The 18387-nt window shown below is 33.7% G+C and overlaps 2 protein-coding genes, 1 long non-coding RNA gene and 1 other non-coding gene across 8 annotated transcripts; 1 reads left to right on the top strand and 3 right to left on the bottom strand.

Moving 5' to 3' along the window:
• Window positions 1–862: 862 nt before the first annotated feature.
• Window positions 863–13381, bottom strand: LOC105130145 (Major facilitator superfamily protein). Of its 5 annotated transcripts, none has more exons than XM_011032510.1 (8): window positions 13180–13381; window positions 12353–12480; window positions 3173–3394; window positions 2352–2813; window positions 1835–2032; window positions 1618–1755; window positions 1024–1307; window positions 863–983 (listed from the first exon to the last, which is right to left on the bottom strand). In XM_011032510.1, exons 1-7 carry the CDS (start codon window positions 13258–13260, stop codon window positions 1046–1048), a joined length of 1491 nt encoding a protein of 496 aa, XP_011030812.1. In that variant the 5' UTR covers window positions 13261–13381; the 3' UTR covers window positions 863–983; window positions 1024–1045. The 5 variants fall into 5 exon arrangements, with proteins under 5 accessions (XP_011030812.1, XP_011030809.1, XP_011030813.1 ...); XM_011032511.1 differs by having other exon boundaries at window positions 869–952; window positions 1028–1307; XM_011032507.1 differs by having other exon boundaries at window positions 863–1307.
• Window positions 5324–6548, bottom strand: LOC105130146 (uncharacterized). Its single transcript, XR_843190.1, has 3 exons — window positions 6382–6548; window positions 6153–6262; window positions 5324–5766 (listed from the first exon to the last, which is right to left on the bottom strand). It is a non-coding gene; the product is annotated as an uncharacterized LOC105130146 (long non-coding RNA).
• Window positions 6604–6675, top strand: TRNAM-CAU (transfer RNA methionine (anticodon CAU)). Its single transcript has one exon. It is a non-coding gene; the product is annotated as a tRNA-Met (tRNA).
• Window positions 13382–14799: 1418 nt separating the features above from the next.
• On the bottom strand, window positions 14800–16824 carry LOC105130147 (F-box protein At3g07870-like). Its single transcript, XM_011032513.1, has 2 exons — window positions 15528–16824; window positions 14800–15064 (listed from the first exon to the last, which is right to left on the bottom strand). Exons 1-2 carry the CDS (start codon window positions 16757–16759, stop codon window positions 15058–15060), a joined length of 1239 nt encoding a protein of 412 aa, XP_011030815.1. The 5' UTR covers window positions 16760–16824; the 3' UTR covers window positions 14800–15057.
• Between the last annotated feature and the right edge of the window lie 1563 nt (window positions 16825–18387).

An 18387-nucleotide genomic window follows, 5' to 3' on the forward strand; every position in this document is an offset into this window, starting at 1 on the left:
TAAAATTATATATAAAAAAAAACTTTATTAAATCAGGTGAACCCACAAACCTCTACAACCCTGGATATAAGTTAGGATAATCATATAGAAAGAAAAGAAAAGAAAGGTATGAACAATGAAACTTATTAATTTAAAAAAAGAAAACAAAAAACAAAAGTGAAACCACATTGACATTTGAAACTAGTAATCCTAGTTATAAACTCAAGGCTAACCCCATATAATGTAAATCGTAAAAAATAACAATGTAAAACTAAAAAAAACGATAAGAAACAAGAAAACACCATCTTAAAAAATGGAGAAAAAAACCAAACAAACTTTTAGCAATCCTTTTAAACTTGATCTAATCTCTAAAACTTGTAACCTGTGAAATTTTATATTCAGGTTTAATAAAGAAGCTTAAATCCTAACTAATTTAATTTTGAATAATAAAATCGTTAAAATATATTATAAAAAAAACTTACAAAAGCAAAAAAAAAAAATAGCAACAAAAAAAATCTCTAAAAAACTAAGTAAACTCAAGTAAATCTTCTAAAACATGGTCTAGTCTCTAAAACTAACAACCAAATTTTAAAAGATGAAATTATAAAAAAATATTAATAAAAAAACTTGCAAAAACAAAAAAAATAACAACAAAAATAATGAGGATAAATTAAAACTTGATGGAAAAAAAACAAGGATGAAATTGTAAAATAAAATAATTTTAAAAATGATAATAAAAAAAATCAAAATAATGAAAATCAAACTTAAAAGATTAAAACTTGATCCTTGCTTTCCATAAACATTGCACCAGTAATAGTTTCTGTATTTCTGACTGAACTGATCAAAATTTTCTACAAACCTTGTACATCAGTGTATCATCAGAACCGAAGGTTACTTTGAGAGCTATAAATCAAAGGCACCCATTTCTTTCGATCCTCAAGGGTGCATTTCGTATATCCCAGCTACTACTTGACAGTGACAAAATAAATTCAGTAGCAATGTTTCTGCTCATTTTGCCGTTACCAAGTGAATAACTTCTTGTACCGGGAAAATGAATCATCCCTACCTATGCTGATATCCCTGTGGCTTCTTTTGGTATCAAAAATAGAAAAGCAATTGGAATGAAAGTGCACAGGACTTGGATAGCAATGCCCAAACCAAGGTTGTCAAAAGATCCAGAGGAGAGGTTCAAAATTGAGGCCAACCCTGCACCCACAAAAGATCCCAGTGTGGAACCTAAGTTGTTTATTGACATAAAGAGGGCAAATAGTGTTCCTTCAATTCCTGGTGGACATAACTGTCCAGATAATATAAGGAATGGCATTAACCTGCAGAAACAGACCAGAAATGTGAGAAAGCAAATTGGTCGGGGGTGTATTTAAAGATTTATGGACAGATAGGTTATGTGAGGAGTGATTTATGGGTGCACGAGAGTGTGTGTGTGAGAACGAGCTCATCCATACATTCATGAAACATCATGCATGTGATTTTCTTTTTTCCTTATGAGAGCATGCATGTGATTTCTGGATCTGGAATCCAAAATCGAGTCTCCTTTGTCTTTGTTTTGAGGGGGATACAGGTATTGACTTCAAAATAAATTAATAGAAAAGCTAGAAACTTTGGAGAAAATGAACGTGCTTGAATTGATTAACAGCATCGGCAAGGGCAGATCCTGAGACAACCATGATCTTATCTGAAACTCCATAGGCAAGATTCAATCGAGACACTAAAATTACATCTAGAAGGGTCAACAATGACAGCCCAACATGAGCCCACCTGCATAAGCAATATTAAGCACATTAAGTAGAAGAAACATGGTTCTTGAAAAATGTTTTCAGCGTTGTTAAGCACTCACAAGAGAATCTTCCGTAGTTTCATGGTTTTTAAGTAGCGATTGTACGTGAAGGTTCCTAGCATGAGGCCTAACCATCCAACAACACGTACAGTCCCCAAAAAGGATGCATCCAAGTTCAAGACCTCTGTCCGGTAATAGAACATGACTGTTGAGAGGTTTGGAACAGTAATCTGTGCTAGGAAAAACCAAGCCATTGGTCTGGTCTTCCAAAGAACAAAGTAAAACCCAAAATCAAATAGATCAGAAGAATAAAGTAAATTGATACCAGGGTAGGTATATTAAGCAGCATATACACCTAAAATAGGTGGGAAAAAATCTGGCAAAATTCAAATAAATCAAGCATTCATTCTGTGGTCTATTCTGGATCATTGACAATCATATATTTAATATCAAAGTGAAAACAATCATCTCTTTGGGTGGCTAACAATGCTAAATCTAGAGGAGGAGCACACATACACATGAACTTCAAATTCTACAGAATATTCAACTGACTATTATAAAAGGTTTTGGTAGTTACCTCAAAATGATTGGCTGCCTAAAAGCACGTAACAAACTGTAAGTAGCTGTTCTCAGAGACTGGAGCCAATGTGAGATTAAGGAACCGCCCTTCTCAGGTATCAGGGATTTAATTCTCATACTTGCCCTCTTGTTGCTATTCTTTTTGCTCCTCTTTCTTCTTGTAGCACTTGCACTGGACTTCTTCAGCGGGATATTATCTTGGTTCAAAATATTACCATTCCCATTCCCTGGATTGGAGTTGCTTGAATTGGCAGACTCATGAGAAACTTTACTGTCTGCAGAATTCTCCCCAACCAAACCACATGATAATAACTGTATGGCTGGCAGTACAGAAAAAAGGAGGAAAATCTTGTCTATTTGTAAGTTGGTCAATGCATGTCCTCCTAACAAACTGCCCCAAATTCCACCCACAGCTATTGACAACCAAGTTATGGACTGCAGATCTCCAGCAAATGATGCCCTGTTCAATGGTACAGGTAAGCTTTCACATTCTAAAAAAACTTAACTAAATTGCCTATTTGAGAGAAAAATCCAACAACATAATGGGAGACCATCCAGATTTCTTGAACATATGGAAAGGTATGACCATATAATAATTGACAGGAAAGCCTCCCACTCATTCACATTTTTTATAATAAAATCCCAAGTTAACACCAATAGATAGTTAGGTTGCATGCCAATTGCTTCCTGCATTGTCAACCAACAAAATACTAAGAGCGTCTGTAGCTAAATTGTGTGTACCTAAAAATGACGAAAGACTCAAATACCAAATTAGTGAACATGTGCTTAGAGTTGCTTTAAAAGACAGCACGCACAAACCTCTCAGATCTTACTGCCTCAGCAATCATTGCATCAACCACAACATCTGCCATGGCAGAGCCCAGGTTATGAACTGTCAAGAGGACTGTGAGATGCCATTGGGAACTCCTCAAGTTGGAATCTATACCAAGCATAGGCCAGGGAACTAGAGAGAGAAGAGTTGCAATAACTAGGTATGGTATCCTTTTCCTTCCTTTTATCGGGATGCAATCAGACACAATTCTGCAAGCAGGATGCAAGTTCAGTTTCCAAAAACATACACAAAAATTATGTATAACAAAAAGGCACTACTCTTCAATTTCCATCAGTAAAGAAAATGCCAAATAAGTACTCAATTGTAATTTGTAATGCATATACAATCCCTGTTTAGGTTTTCACATACTATTATGGATTTTCAAAAAGGCAATATAAAGAAGTTGCCAAAACTGCTACTCCGTTAGGAAATTACCAGTGTCCCACAACACAACAGATTCTTTCACTATAAACTACAGCATTTCAACAACAATTTTTTTCTTATCTGCCTTCATTCTTTAAGTTGCATCATAGTCCTATCAAGAAATTGAACAAAACAAACAAACATACCCATTTCCAAAGCCCCTAAAATAGTCAAAAATCAACAAACCCACAAAAACCCAGAAGCCAAAAACAACAAAGTTACAAACTCTGATATCTCCTCTTTCTGTATATCAAAAAAATAAAACAACCGATTTCACAAAAACCCCAACAGATCAACTTCCTATAGAGCTCATCAAATTTGATCCAACAATCATCAAAGCAGGCAAAAAGAGAGAGATCATCAAATCAAAGTGGGCAAAAAGAGAGAAAAAGAAACCTGAGTGAAGTGAATCAAGCAAACAAGCCATAAAAATGAAGCCCCAAATGCCTTGTTCAGCTGCTTTACCCATTCTATCATCTTTCCAACACCAAACAACAAGTAAATCTCTTTAATTCTCATCAAGCCTTCACTTTCTTCATTTTATATGTTCTCTCCCTCTGTTTCAGCTTTCAACGGTATTTTAACTTTTTTCCTATTGACTTTAATGCCCTTTTGTTCTTGCTGAGTAAGTTATATATCAGTCCCTACAGTCTTATAAAAAAATTAAATAGTTTCCCTGGTCTTAAGAATAATTGATTAATCTCTATAGGTTTAATTTTATTTGTAATTTGATCATTTTTCACCCATTTCATAGTCACTTTAAATTTATTTTGTTTTTTATTTTTAAAAATATAAAAATTAAAAACCAATAAATGATATGGAAAGAGTAACAATAAAAGAAGAGTCGTTGGTTTAAACATGATCAGCACTAGTTAAGGGATTAATTTATTAGGTTTAGAATTATAGGGACGATTTGATTCATTTTGAAAACCTAAAGATATTAATTTATAATTTACTCTAATAATACCACGCTAATAAAAAAGGGCTTTTCGTCATTTTAGAGGATACAGTTGATGTGCGTTTCTGCAACGAACATGTCCAATACACCTAATTCATCCAACTGGAATTCGATTCACTTTGAAAATACTCAACACAATTCAAATTCGAGTCTTGCACACCTGTTTTTCCTTTAGGCTTAGAAAGCTGCTCTGCTTTTCCTTTAAGCTTAGTGTGTCATCGGCTTGGAAAGAGTTAGGAAACAGGATAAGAGGCAATTTAGCTTGCACAGCTGGTTTCATGGCTTTTGAGAGATGCTTTTGCTCTTCATTTTTAATATTATTGCTCTCTTTTCCTCGGGTAGTAAACACTATATTATTTTATTCTATTTAATAATTTTATTGCACAATAAAAATTAAAACCACTAATCTAACCGTTTACAATTTATAAAAATGCAATTTGTAAATTTTTTTTTAATCAAGGAACATTTTTTCATTTCACTAATCCCGGATACAAGAACTTCTCCTTCACTTCTAGTTTTTTAGGTTTTTTTAATTTTACTAAACCTCCATATATACGGGATTCCTACATGTCTTTAGATTAATTTATGAATATCTGAGGTTAAATATTTTCTAAAACAAATTCTAGAATAGACCCTCATATGAATCTAGGACGTCAGAAAAATTTAAATTAGCTTTCAACTAAATTAACCATTTAATGCAACAAAAACAAAATAATGAAAAAAAAAGAAAGAGTAAGAACATAGCCAGGGCCACTGACAAGATAATTCATATCTAAGATTGCATTTGACAGAATAAATATATACAGAAAAGACACAGCATATTTAGTTGGAAAAGAAAGAAATAAGAACATGAAAGGCATAATTTTAAAGTGAATTTACTTTTCAAAACCAGTAGAATAACATCTTTGTTCTATCCTTTCTATCCTTGTCTTTTCTATCTCAAGAGAATAACTAAACATCAACGCTACCCGAAGGCACTAACTGTACTTTTCTGGAAACACAGAAAAGACACAAGACATTTGCCAAAGATATAGCACCATAATGAGAAAAGAAATTGTACAAGCCAAGTTCATAACAGAAGTCACCTATTTGTAACAGCTCTGCCCAAAAAACCTTACTCGATGCCAATGGATCCACTCCAACTTTAGCACACATCTCATGGAATTGCGCCCTGAAAGTAGGGTTCTTTCGAATATCATTCTGCACCAACCCACATCAACATTACAATACCATTTCCCATAAAAATCACAACCCTGACAATCACACCATGTCCTCTTTCATTTATCTCTTAAAACCCGTTAAAATTTTACAAAATTAGCAACTGGGCCAGTAAAAAAATATCAAAGAAGCACACGGGAACTCATCTTTCTTACCGTAACAGAAATAAACACCTCTAAAATTCACAACTTTAGTATTAAAAATCCAAAAAAAAATATCTCCAAACGGTAAAGTTCGTTATTAAAAATCCAAATACCGTAACAGAAATAAACACCTCTAAAATTCACAACTTTAGTATTAAAAATCCAAAAAAAAATATCTCCAAACGGTAAAGTTCGTTGATATAACACAGAAATTTATCAGCTGACCTTGTGTTTGGGGGCAAATTCTTCATGCTGAGAACGAAAAGTGGCAAGCTGTTCTTTCATAAGATCAGTTTTTAACCTTGCTACATTTTTCCAAGTATCCGATATTGATCCTTCAAAACCATTTCAAGAAATGAAAAGCAAACACTCAGAAACTGTTTATATTGAGCATTAATAAATAACGAAATGGAAACCGATGAATCAATAATCCAACAGAAGAAACAGTAGTTACCATAGCAGCAGATGCTGTTTGTAACCCAATACCAGGTCTCCTTCTCATTCCCGTTTTTATTAAAGACTGCTTCTTTGATTGATATCTTTTGTGGGTTTTGATCAAAGTTTTGAATTGTTTTCCTAGCAATTTTTTTATGATGTTGGTGTAGAAAGGGAAGTACAGACACAGCCAAGAGATCGGAACTTACATTATATCATTTCATATAACCCCTATTAAACAATCAGAGTGGCGCAGCGGAAGCGTGGTGGGCCCATAACCCACAGGTCCCTGGATCGAAACCAGGCTCTGATATTTGAGTAGCTTCCTCCGCTCGTTTAAACCTTTTCAGGCTCTGATATACAGGTCCCTGGATCGAAACCAGGCTCTGATATTTGAGTAGCTTCCTCCGCTCGTTTAAACCTTTTTGTTTAATCGCTTTCCTGCTAATTTTTTTTTTATTTGCAATGAGGTCCCTCCTTTTATTTTCTACATTTAATCTCTTGCCATTTGTGTGAATCCATTTCAATTTGTAATTCTCGCGTGCAGACAGTTTTTTTAAAAAAAACAAATGTTAGGGAGGGTAAAAAAATTCAAAGCATTAGTAATTTAAATTATATGACAAGAAAAAATACAATAATAAAAAATATCAATGAAAAAAAACCAACTTAATCCCACTTGAATTATTAAATAATTTAATATTAAAAGGTAAAATTATAAAAAAAAAAATTAAAAAGTAAGTTAGAATAATTTGATAGAAAGAAAAAAAAAAGTTTGAATGATGAAACTTATCAATTTTAAAAAAAAACAAAAGTGAAATTGTATTAACATTTGAAATTAGTGATCTTGATTATAAACCTAAGGGCTAACCTTATTGAAGGCAAACTATAAAAAATAACAAAGTACAACTAAAAAGAGGGATAAGAAATAAGAAAACATCATCTTAAAAATTAGAAAATTAAACCAAATAAACTCGAAGCAAACATTTTAAACTTGATTTAATTAGTAAATTCAACAACTCATCTTAGATTCAGGTTTAATCAAGAAGTTTAAATTCTAACTAATTTAATTTTAAATAATGAAATTGTGAAAAGATATTAATAAAAAAACATATAAAAGCAAAAAAAATAACAAAAAAAGGAATCTCTAAAAGACTAAGCAGATTCGGAGTGAATCTTCTAAAAGATGATCTATTCTTTAAAAACAGCAATTTAATTTTGAAAGATGAAATCATAAAAAAAAACTTGAAAAAGTAAAGAAGATAAACAAAAAAAAGAATGAGAATAAATCAAAACTTGCTGGAAAAAAAATAAGGATGACATTGCAAAAAAAAATAGAAAATGATTACAAAAAAAAATAGCAATCAAAATAATGAGAAACAAATTTGAAAGATTGAAAAATTATGAGAGTGAAATTAAAAATATTTGTAATTTAATAAATTATTTAAAGATTAAAAATTATAGGGATGAAATTGAAAAATATTTATGATTTTATAGATAATTTCAAAATAAATAATAATAATGAAAAAGACATGGATAAAATATGAAGAAAATAATAAGTTACAGGGTTTATTTGAATTTTGAAGGGGTTAGTATAGAATTCAAGGGGGGTAATAAATTGCAGGAGTTGATAATTTTGAAAGGGTTTGTATAGAATTCAAGGTGAAGAAAGAGAAAGAGAGAAAGGGAGATCATTAGCGTTAAACCCAATAAGTATTTAGGACATATAACACCCCATTACATTGGAAAAGGTGAGATTTTTAAAATGTCATCATGAAAGATGGCATTTGATAACTAGATGACCTCGTATATGCCATCCAAACGATACAGAGGCAATCCACATGTGCCAATAAATTTTTTTAAATAATATTTTGTATATATCATTTATAATAATACACCTTACTTAACTTTTAATTTTTTTTAAAATAATTGATGTCAAATGATAAAAAATACATTATGGAAGTATGTTTTTAAGGGTATAAAAATAAATAGGCTATTCTAATTTTTTTTCAAAAAAAAACCAAAACACCCGTGTTCTATTATTTTATTCTAGTGTTAAATTAATAATTTTATTGCATAATAAAAAGTGGAATGACTAATCTAACAGTATATAATTAATTTATAAAAAGCAATTATGTCATTTGAAAAACAATCTTATCCTCGATATATAGATTATAGGGTTTTTTTTTAGTTCAGAAAAGTTTTATCATTTCACTGATCCAATTAATACAGAAATGTCACATGGGTCGAAGAACTTCTCCTTCAATTCTAGTTTTTTTGTTTATTTAATTTTAATTTAATTAAATAAACCTCCATATATACGGGATTCCTACATCTCTTCAGATTAGTTTATGAATAACTGAGGTTAAATATTTTCTCAAACAAATTCTAGAATAGGCCCTCGTATGAATCTAGTACACCAGAAAAATTTTAATTAGCTTTCAACTAAATTAACCAATTAATGCAAAAAAAAAAAAGAAAAAAAGAAGAAGGAAGAACATAGCCAGCGCCACTGACAAGATGATTTTTTTTTATTTCTTTATAAATAACAAATCCAAATTTCTGTCATTTATTTTTGCATTTTTAAGGTAGATGGGTGTTATAATATAACATTTTGACACGCAATTACTTTGCGATCCTTATTCAATAATCAACATTGATCACCATGTCAGCCATTTGTTTCCCACCATGTTTCTTGCAGAGTGCTGCGAATACCTCAAAATTCATATCTAAGACTGCATTTGACACAATAAATAAATACAGAAAAGACAACATGTTTAGTTGAAAAAGAAAAACATAATTTTAATGTGAATTTACTTTCCAAACCGACAGAAAAACATGATCGTTCTATCCTTTCTATTTTTATCTTCTCTATCTCAAGACAATAACTGACATCAACGCTACTCGAAGGCACTAACTGCACTTTTCTGGTACCACAGGGATAGCAACTTGAACCTTGCTTTCCATAAGCATTGCACCAGTAATAATTTCTGTATTTCTGACTGAACTGATCAAAATTGTTCTACAAACCTTGTACATCAGTGTATCATCATCAAAACCAAAGGTTACTTTGAGAACTATAAATCAAAGGCACCTATTTCTTTCGATCCTCAAAACTCAAGAGTGCATTTCGTATATCCCAGCGACTACTTGACAGTGACAAAATAAATTCAGTAGCCATCTTTCTGCTCATTTTGCCGTTATCGAGTGAATAACTTCTTGTACTGGGAAAATGATTTACCCTACCTATGCTGATATCCCTGTGGCTTCTTTTGGTATCAAAAATAGAAAAGCAATTGGAATGAAAGTGCACAGGACTTGGATAGCAATGCCCAAACCAAGGTTGTCAAAAGATCCAGAGGAGAGGTTCAAAATTGAGGCCAACCCTGCACCCACAAAAGATCCCAGTGTGGAACCTAAGTTGTTTATTGACATAAAGAGGGCAAATAGTGTTCCTTCAATTCCTGGTGGACATAACTGTCCAGATAATATAAGGAATGGCATTAACCTGCAGAGACGGACCAGAAATGTGAGAAAACAAATTGGTTGGGGTTGAATTTAAAGATTTATGGACAGAGGTTATGTGAGGAGTGATTTATGGGTGCACGAGAGTGTGCATGTGTGTGAACGAGCTCATGCATACATTCATGAAACATCATGCATATGATTTTCTTTTTTCCTTATGAGAGCTTGCATGTGATTTCTGTATCTGGAATCCAAAATCAAGTCTCCTTTTTCCTTGTTTTGAGGGGCATACAGGTATTCACTTCAAAATAAATTAATAGAAAAGCTAGAAACTTTGGAGAAAAAGAACGTAGAAAATGAACATACTTGAATTGATTAACAGCATCAGAAAGGGCAGATCCGAAGACAACCATGATCTTATCTGAAACTCCATAGGCAAGATTCAATCGAGACACTAAAATTACATCTAGAAGGGTCAACAATGACAGCCCAACATGAGCCCACCTGCATAAGCAATATTAAGCACATTAAGTAGAAGAAACATGGTTCTTGAAAAATGTTTTCAGCGTTGTTAAGCACTCACAAGAGAATCTTCCGTAGTTTCATGGTTTTTAAGTAGCGATTGTACGTGAAGGTTCCTAGCATGAGGCCTAACCATCCAACAACACGTACAGTCCCCAAAAAGGATGCATCCAAGTTCAAGACCTCTGTCCGGTAATAGAACATGACTGTTGAGAGGTTTGGAACAGTAATCTGTGCTAGGAAAAACCAAGCCATTGGTCTGGTCTTCCAAAGACCAAAGTAAAACCCAAAATCAAATAGATTAGAAGAAGTAAAACCCAAAATCAAATAGATTAGAAGAATAAATTAAATTGATACCAGGGTAGGTATATTAAGCAGCATATACACCTAAAATAGGAGGGGGGGGAATCTGGCAAAATACAAGTAAATCAAGCATTCATTCTGTGGTCTATTCTGGATCATTGACAATCATATATTTAATATCAAAGTGAAAACAATCATCTCTTTGGGTGGCTAACAATGCTAAATCTAGAGGAGGAGCACACATACACATGAACTTCAAATTCTACAGAATATTCAACTGACTATTATAAAAGGTTTTGGTAGTTACCTCAAAATGATTGGCTGCCTAAAAGCACGTAACAAACTGTAAGTAGCTGTTCTCAGAGACTGGAGCCAATGTGAGATTAAGGAATTGCCCTTCTCAGGTATCAGGGATTTAGTTCTCATACTAGCCCTCTTGTTGCTATTCTTTTGGCTCCTCTTTCTTCTTGTAGCACTTGCACTGGACTTCTTCAGCAAGATATTATCTTCGTCCAAAATATTACCATTCCCATTTACTGGATGGGAGTTGCTTGAATTGGCAGAGTCATGAGAAACTTTACTGCCTGCAGAATTCTCCCCAACCAAACCACATGATAATAACTGTATGGCTGGCAGTACAGAAAAAAGGAGGAAAATCTTGTCTATTTGTAAGTTGGTCAATGCATATCCTCCTAACAAACTGCCCCAAATTCCACCCATTGCCATTGACAACCAAGATATGGACTGCAGTTCTCCAGCAAATGATGCCCTGTTCAATGGTACAGGTAAGCTTTCACATTCTAAATTTTGTTTAACTAAATTGCCCATTTGAGAGTACAACCCAACAACATAATGGGAGACCATCCAGATTTCTTGAACATATGGAAAGGTATGACCATATAATAATTGACAGGAAAGCCTCCCACTCATTCATATTTTTTATAATAAAATCCCAAGTTAACACGAATAGATGGTTAGGTTGCATGCCACTTGCTTCCTGCTTTGTCAACCAACAAAATATGAAGAGTGTTTGTAGCTAAATTGTGTGTACCTAAAAATGATGACAGACTATAATACCAAATTAGTGAAAATGTGCTTAGATTTGCTTTAAAAGACAGCACACACAAACCTCTCAAATCTTACTGCCTCAGCAATCATTGCATCAACCACAACATCTGCCATGGCAGAGCCCAGGTTATGAACTGTCAAGAGGACTGTGAGATGCCATTGGGAACTCCTCAAGTTGGAATCTATACCAAGCATAGGCCAGGGAACTAGAGAGAGAAGAGTTGCAATAACGAGGTATGGTATCCTTTTCCTTCCTTTTATCGGGATGCAATCAGACAAAATTCTGCAAGCAGGATGCAAGTTAAGTTTCCAAAAACATACACAAAAATTATGTCTAACAAAAGGAACACTATTTTTCAATTTCCATCAATAAAGAAAATGCCAAATAAGTACTACACTGTGATTTGTAATGCATATAAAATCCCTGTTTAGGGTTTCACATACTATTATGGATTTTCAAAAAGGCAATATAAAGAAGTTGCCAAAACTGCTACTCCGTTAGGGTGTCCCACAACACAACAGATTCTTTCACTATAAACTACAGCATTTCAACAACAATTTTTTTCTTATCTGCCTTCATTCTTTAAGTTGCATCATAGTCCTATCAAGAAATTGAACAAAACAAACAAACATACCCGTATAATGGCTTTATGCTCCACGGGAAAAATGCTATTGAAGACACGAATTGCGAGGCTGATGGCGACAGCTTAAGATTGTCTTTTAGCTGATAGGAAACTGCAGTCCATACAAAGGATCTAAAACCCTACGCTCACATGTTAAAGAAACACCATTGTTAAGTTGGACATCAAATTATTCAATAATAAAAACATCAGCAACTTGAAGATTACTTGCAAAATCCTAACAAGATCCCAGAGGAACTAGGTCGTAACATTTTAATAGAACACCACATATTATACAAGAGTAGATCATCCAATTGGTATCGAAAGGCTTTGGACAATTTAGAAATTTTAAGCAACATGTTAGAAGTAGTTATTTTTCTTCCAAAAAAGAAAACCATCACATGAAAGAAGCACAAACCAAAGAGCCAAATTCCCATTACCGTAATTTATGTTTTATTTTCTTTAAGAGCAAAAACCAGGAGAAATGCTGCTCTTAAAAGCAAAAAAGGCAAACTTCAAAATTCCATGCAAGCTACAACATTCTCAAAAAATAAAAAAGGACAAGAAATTTCTTAAGAACATCAGTTCCATATGGATTTCCAAAGCCCCTAAAATAGTCAAAAATCAACAAACCCACAAAAACCCAGAAACCCAAAACAACAAAGTTACAAACTCTGACATCTCCTCTTTCTTTTTATAAAAAAATAAAACAACCGATTTCACAAATACCTCAACTGATCAACTTCCTATAAAGCTCATCAAATTTGATCCAACAATCATCAAAGCAGGCAAAAAGAGAAAGATCATCAAATCAAAGTGGGCAAAAAGAGAGAAAAAGAAACCTGAGTGAAGTAAATCAAGCAAATAAGCCATAAAAATGAAGCCCCAAATGCCTTGTTCAGCTGCTTTACCCATGCTATCATCTTTCGAGCACCAAAAAATTAACGAAACTCTTTAATTCTCATCAAATATTCACTTTCTTGATTTTATACGTTCTCTCCCTCTGTTTCGGCTTTCAACGGTATATTTTAACTTTTCTCCTATTGACTTTAATGCCCTTTTGTTCTTGCTGAGTAAGTTATATATCATCCCTATAGTCTTATAAAAAAATTAAAAAGGCTCCCCAGTCTTAAGAATAATTAATTAATCTCTATAGTTTTAAATTTATTTGTAATTTGATCATTTTTCACCCATTTCATAGTCATTTCAAATTTATTTTGTTTTTTATTTCTAAAAATATAAAAATTAATAACCAATAAATGATATGGAAAGAGTAACAATAAAAGAAGACATTTTGGAACAAAAAATAAATTAATTTAAACATGATCTGTAGTAGTTAAGGGATTAATTTATTAGGTTTAGAATTATAGGGACGATTTGATTAATTTTGAAAACATAAAGAGACTAATTTATAATTTTACTCAAATAACACCACGCTAATAAGAAAGGGCTTTTCGTCATTTTATAAGATACGGTTGATGTCAATGCACCTTCGCTTCTGCAACGAACACGTCCAATGTGCCTACCAAATCTTGACACGTCCGCTTTCGGGACCCACGATTGTGACTGTCAAAAATGTTATTGTCACAGTCAAGAAAGCATGCTACGTTGTTTTACGGTTGTTTTTGAAAAAGAAGAAGATTTTTTTTTTGTTTTATTTTTTTATAATATTAAAAATAAATTTTAAAAAATAAAAAAGATTATACTAGTATTTGATGGTACAAAGCTTACAAAGTGGTAAATTTTTTATTCTAATTTTGAAAAAAAAAATCTCTAATTCATCCAGCTGGAAGTTGATTCACTTTAAAAACTCAACCAACTCAAATTCGAGTCTTGCACGCCTGTTTTACCTTTAGGCTTAGAAAGCTGCTCTGCTTTTCCTTTAAGCTAGTGTGTCATCGGCTTGGAAAGAGTTAGGAAACTGGACAAGAGGCAATTCAGCTTGCACAGTTGGTTTTCATGGCTTTTGAGAGATGCTTTGCTCTTCAGTTAGTCATCGGCTTGGGAAGGGTTTGAGAAATAGGACGAGACAATTAGCTTGCACAAACGATTTTTCATTTGTTTGCCTCATTTTGATCTTTTTTTCCTGCACTGTCATTTCCTTTCCTGTTTCGAAAGATTTTTTAATTATAACATGACAGTCTATAAGGGCGTACGTGGATTTTATTCTATAGCTCCTCGAAGTTTTTTACATTGCCATGCCTGTTAGGCCTGCTCTACTTTCTCTACGAACAATTCCCTGCCAAGTTTTCATATGTGTTTTTTTTATATTTGCAAGCTTTCCTTTATTGTTTTCTCATGCCATCATTTGGATGGTGATTTTTCTAGTGATTTCTAATTCTCAACACACACACACACACTCTGTCAAAGGATGTCATTGTGTCTTGTGTTTACTAGTCTAGTTTTGATTGACATGGCAAACCAACAGACATTTAGCTGGATAATATATCTAGTTCCTGCCATAGTAAGCACATGATATCATTGTCAAAGTCGGACAAACTAATTCAGATGCATAAAATACATAATTCGGGATAGACCCGAGGAACGTGGCTCAATCGACAGTCATATCAAAAGCAATGCATCTTATAGTTCTTGATCACTAGCAATGCATCTTACAGTTCCTACTCATACTTAATCCCCCTTCAAGAAACCAAAATTAGCACCCCCCCCATTACCCGTTTTCTGAAGAAGCTGTGCCTGCAAAATCTCTATCAGCCCGGCTAGGTCCTGCTCAGAAATGTTTCATGGTCTTTAGTTTGCAATTCAAGAAAGCAAAAGTAAATACTGACATTCCATCAAGGATAGAAACCCGGATAGAACTTTGAGGAGATTATTTGAGAAAGGTGCACGACTGCTACAACATCTAGACATACTAGCTCACCCATGTTATGCCAAAACTACATTACTCAACTAAGGGCAACTATCCACATGAACATTTTGATTGCCAGCAATGGCTGCTGCTGCGCTGTTTAAAGATTTCATGCAATGCACATTGTCATAGTTAATCAGAATAGTTTGATGATCTTTAAATCTCATTTCGATTATGGCAATGAGTAATGCAAGATATGCAGAAAGTCATATAAGGAAACCATCAAAATATGTCTGCAGTGCCTCAACATATCATTTACAATATAGGCTATAACATACAAGAAGATGAGACCAGTACCATGTCTAGATAACTCATTATTACCTTAACACCTTAAGTTCTTCTCCTTTCGCAATATCTTGGAGTGACACAAAACTCGGGTTGTGGGCAGTCACAAGAAAGCAGTCTTTTCCCTTGTAGAATTTTGCCTCATGAATTCTCTTCAATTTTGGGACATAAACGCCGATACTTTCATCATCTTCACATAACAAGATTTCCCCAGAGCTTAAGAAATATAAGGGCTGGTAAGAGACATAATGCTGTACTTCTAAGTTTGAAAGCACAAACTTTTTGGTCCAAGACTCCTTGATGCCATACTCTTCCATGACCCATATCTCAAATTTCTCATTTTCAATACACACACCATTAGTCATGAATAGGCAACCTTTTATAACTCCGACGGATGAAGGATAGCACCTCCCCATACCATCATGTATTTGAGAAGCAGGAGGTAAGGCCACTAGCTTAAACTGCTCCAACGCAAAATCAAAGGCAGAAACAAACCCAGCACTGTTAGATCTATATTCAATCCAATGAATTGAATCATGCAAAAAAGCATTGGCGTCCAGAGATTGAAGTCTGAAAGGAGCATTTCCAATGCTTCTCCATTGTCCAGTACCCACCGTGTATATTTCTGCCAGACATGGAGAAGCAGTTAAGTCTTTCTCAGGATAAAATGTCTGCAGCACTTTGTATTGATTACTCACCGAACTGAATCCAAAAGCAAGGTGATGTTCAAATTTTTTGTCAGTATTAACTACTGGGATATCTATGTACTCCCCTAACACTGGATTACAAACATGAACCATCATATCAGATTTGTCTCCAGAATCTTCATACAAGCAAAGCAACCCATTGCAAGAATTCAAAATCCTAACATCAGTATCAGGAAAGTTTTTGGCGGGAAACAACCTGATGATTTCAATATAAAAAGGTTTGCTGATGTCTTCTTCAACTATCTCAATGAGTAACATCTCTGTACTTTCTTTACGTACGAAGGGTGTCTTCTGAATCAAGAGAGTAGTGGGTGATCTTTCCAGATGGAGCCTGACAAAAAAAGGGTCTGACATTAAATGAAGCCAAGTTTTGCAGACAGACTTACAGTTGAGGAGGGGCCTGATGGACAATCTTGATAGGATGTCTATTATCAAAGCATTGGGCAGCTCAGCCACTACACATTTGGATTGTTCTGTGCTACTACTACTACTACTTCCTGGTGGTTTTGCTGTTCTCCTTCTATTCGAACCCACGGAGGCTGTTTTCTTTACCTTTCTCATTGATGGAGGTGGAGTGATTGAGGGTTTGTTTTGCTGCTACTGCTAGGGTTTGGCTGGCAAGAACCGAGAACACACAGTCACAGATATATGGACACACACGCACAAAGTCGCAGGGGGGAGTGCTGTGGGCTTTATAGATCCAATGTGGGCTGGGCTTCAAGTATGACTGTGTTGATGTCCACAATTGGTCCCATATCTTTTGCATTGGTGAATTTCCATGTTTTTGGGCCTAATAACAAGCCCAAATCCATTTGGTTACCAGCAATTAAGTGATATGTAAGAATGACTGAAGAAATTAGAAATATCATGGTGCATCACTATTATATGAATCACCTCTTTTTTCAAAAGTCCTCTTTTTATTTTACTTTTTAAAATTTTTATTTAAATTTTAACATTCTAAAATGATTGTCATAATTTATTTTTATTATCATATTATTAAATAAAAAATAATTTTAAAAAATAAGTATTTTAAACTCATTAAAGTTTACATTTTAGGTCATCAATTTTATAGGTTAAGATATAAAATTTGAATCGATCAAATATATTAATATTAAAAATATATATTATTTTAAATTTATTTTTAAATCAAATTATGCTTTTACCGGTAACTTGAATTGTCTTTGAACATATCAAATTAATTTTATTATATAAAAATAATTTTTATATAAATTAAATTAAAAAATTTCAAGATTGATTATCTGTTAGATCTAATTTAATAATATAATTTATGATAAAACAAAATAGATATAAAATGTAATTATACAAAACACGCATTACATTAAAACTTCTAAGATCTTGAATTAGAAGGACAAGGAACTGAAGAAAGAGGTCTTAAACTAGAAGGTGTAGGAGGGGTAGGAAAATGTAACTCATTTAAGCCAAATACATTCTCGTTTCTTGTTGAAGTTCTACTCTCATTTATGCTCCAAGATCTTCTCTCACATTCTGCATCTTAATAGACAATTGTTTTTAACCCTTTTCTAGATCAGATCATCAAAGTTCTGCGATGCATTGTTTCAGCTAGAATATGGCGTGTCTAAGAGGAGTTACAGGAAATTCCATGGGTATGAACATGCCCTGGTTTACGAGCATGTTTGAAGGTGAGTTCGAATTAATAGCTCTATAAATCAACAGCTATGATAATGAAAAGTTGTAAAAATGTCGTCCAACAGCAGTACGTATCAAAATAGTTACGGGGTGTTCTTAATGCCCCTCATGCTTTTTTAACTGACAGGAGAAAATTTTCCTCAAAATCACAGAGCAAACAATTCATGTGATGAACCTTGAACAGTCCAAGAACAAAAGGAAGCAATTTAATCTTGTCACATCAACGAAAACAGATGATCCTCTTACAGTCTAAGAATAAAATGAGGCAACTTGGTATAGTTACATCAAAAAACACATAAAAAGTATAGTTACATCAAAAAACACAAAAAACCAGCAACAATCCATGTGAAACCTCGTACTGAATCCAAAAGCCGAATATTCTCCACTATCTTCTCCGTTTCTTAACCATCGGAATGGTCATGTACTCGCCTAATATTGGATTGCCAACATGAACCATTTGATTGGATTTACATTCGCCTTCAGACTTTCCTTCCATACAAGCAAAGCAACCCCCCCCCCCG

Source organism: Populus euphratica, unplaced genomic scaffold (assembly GCF_000495115.2).
Source record: "Populus euphratica unplaced genomic scaffold, PopEup_1.0 scaffold95.1, whole genome shotgun sequence".
Taxonomy (NCBI): domain Eukaryota; kingdom Viridiplantae; phylum Streptophyta; class Magnoliopsida; order Malpighiales; family Salicaceae; genus Populus; species Populus euphratica.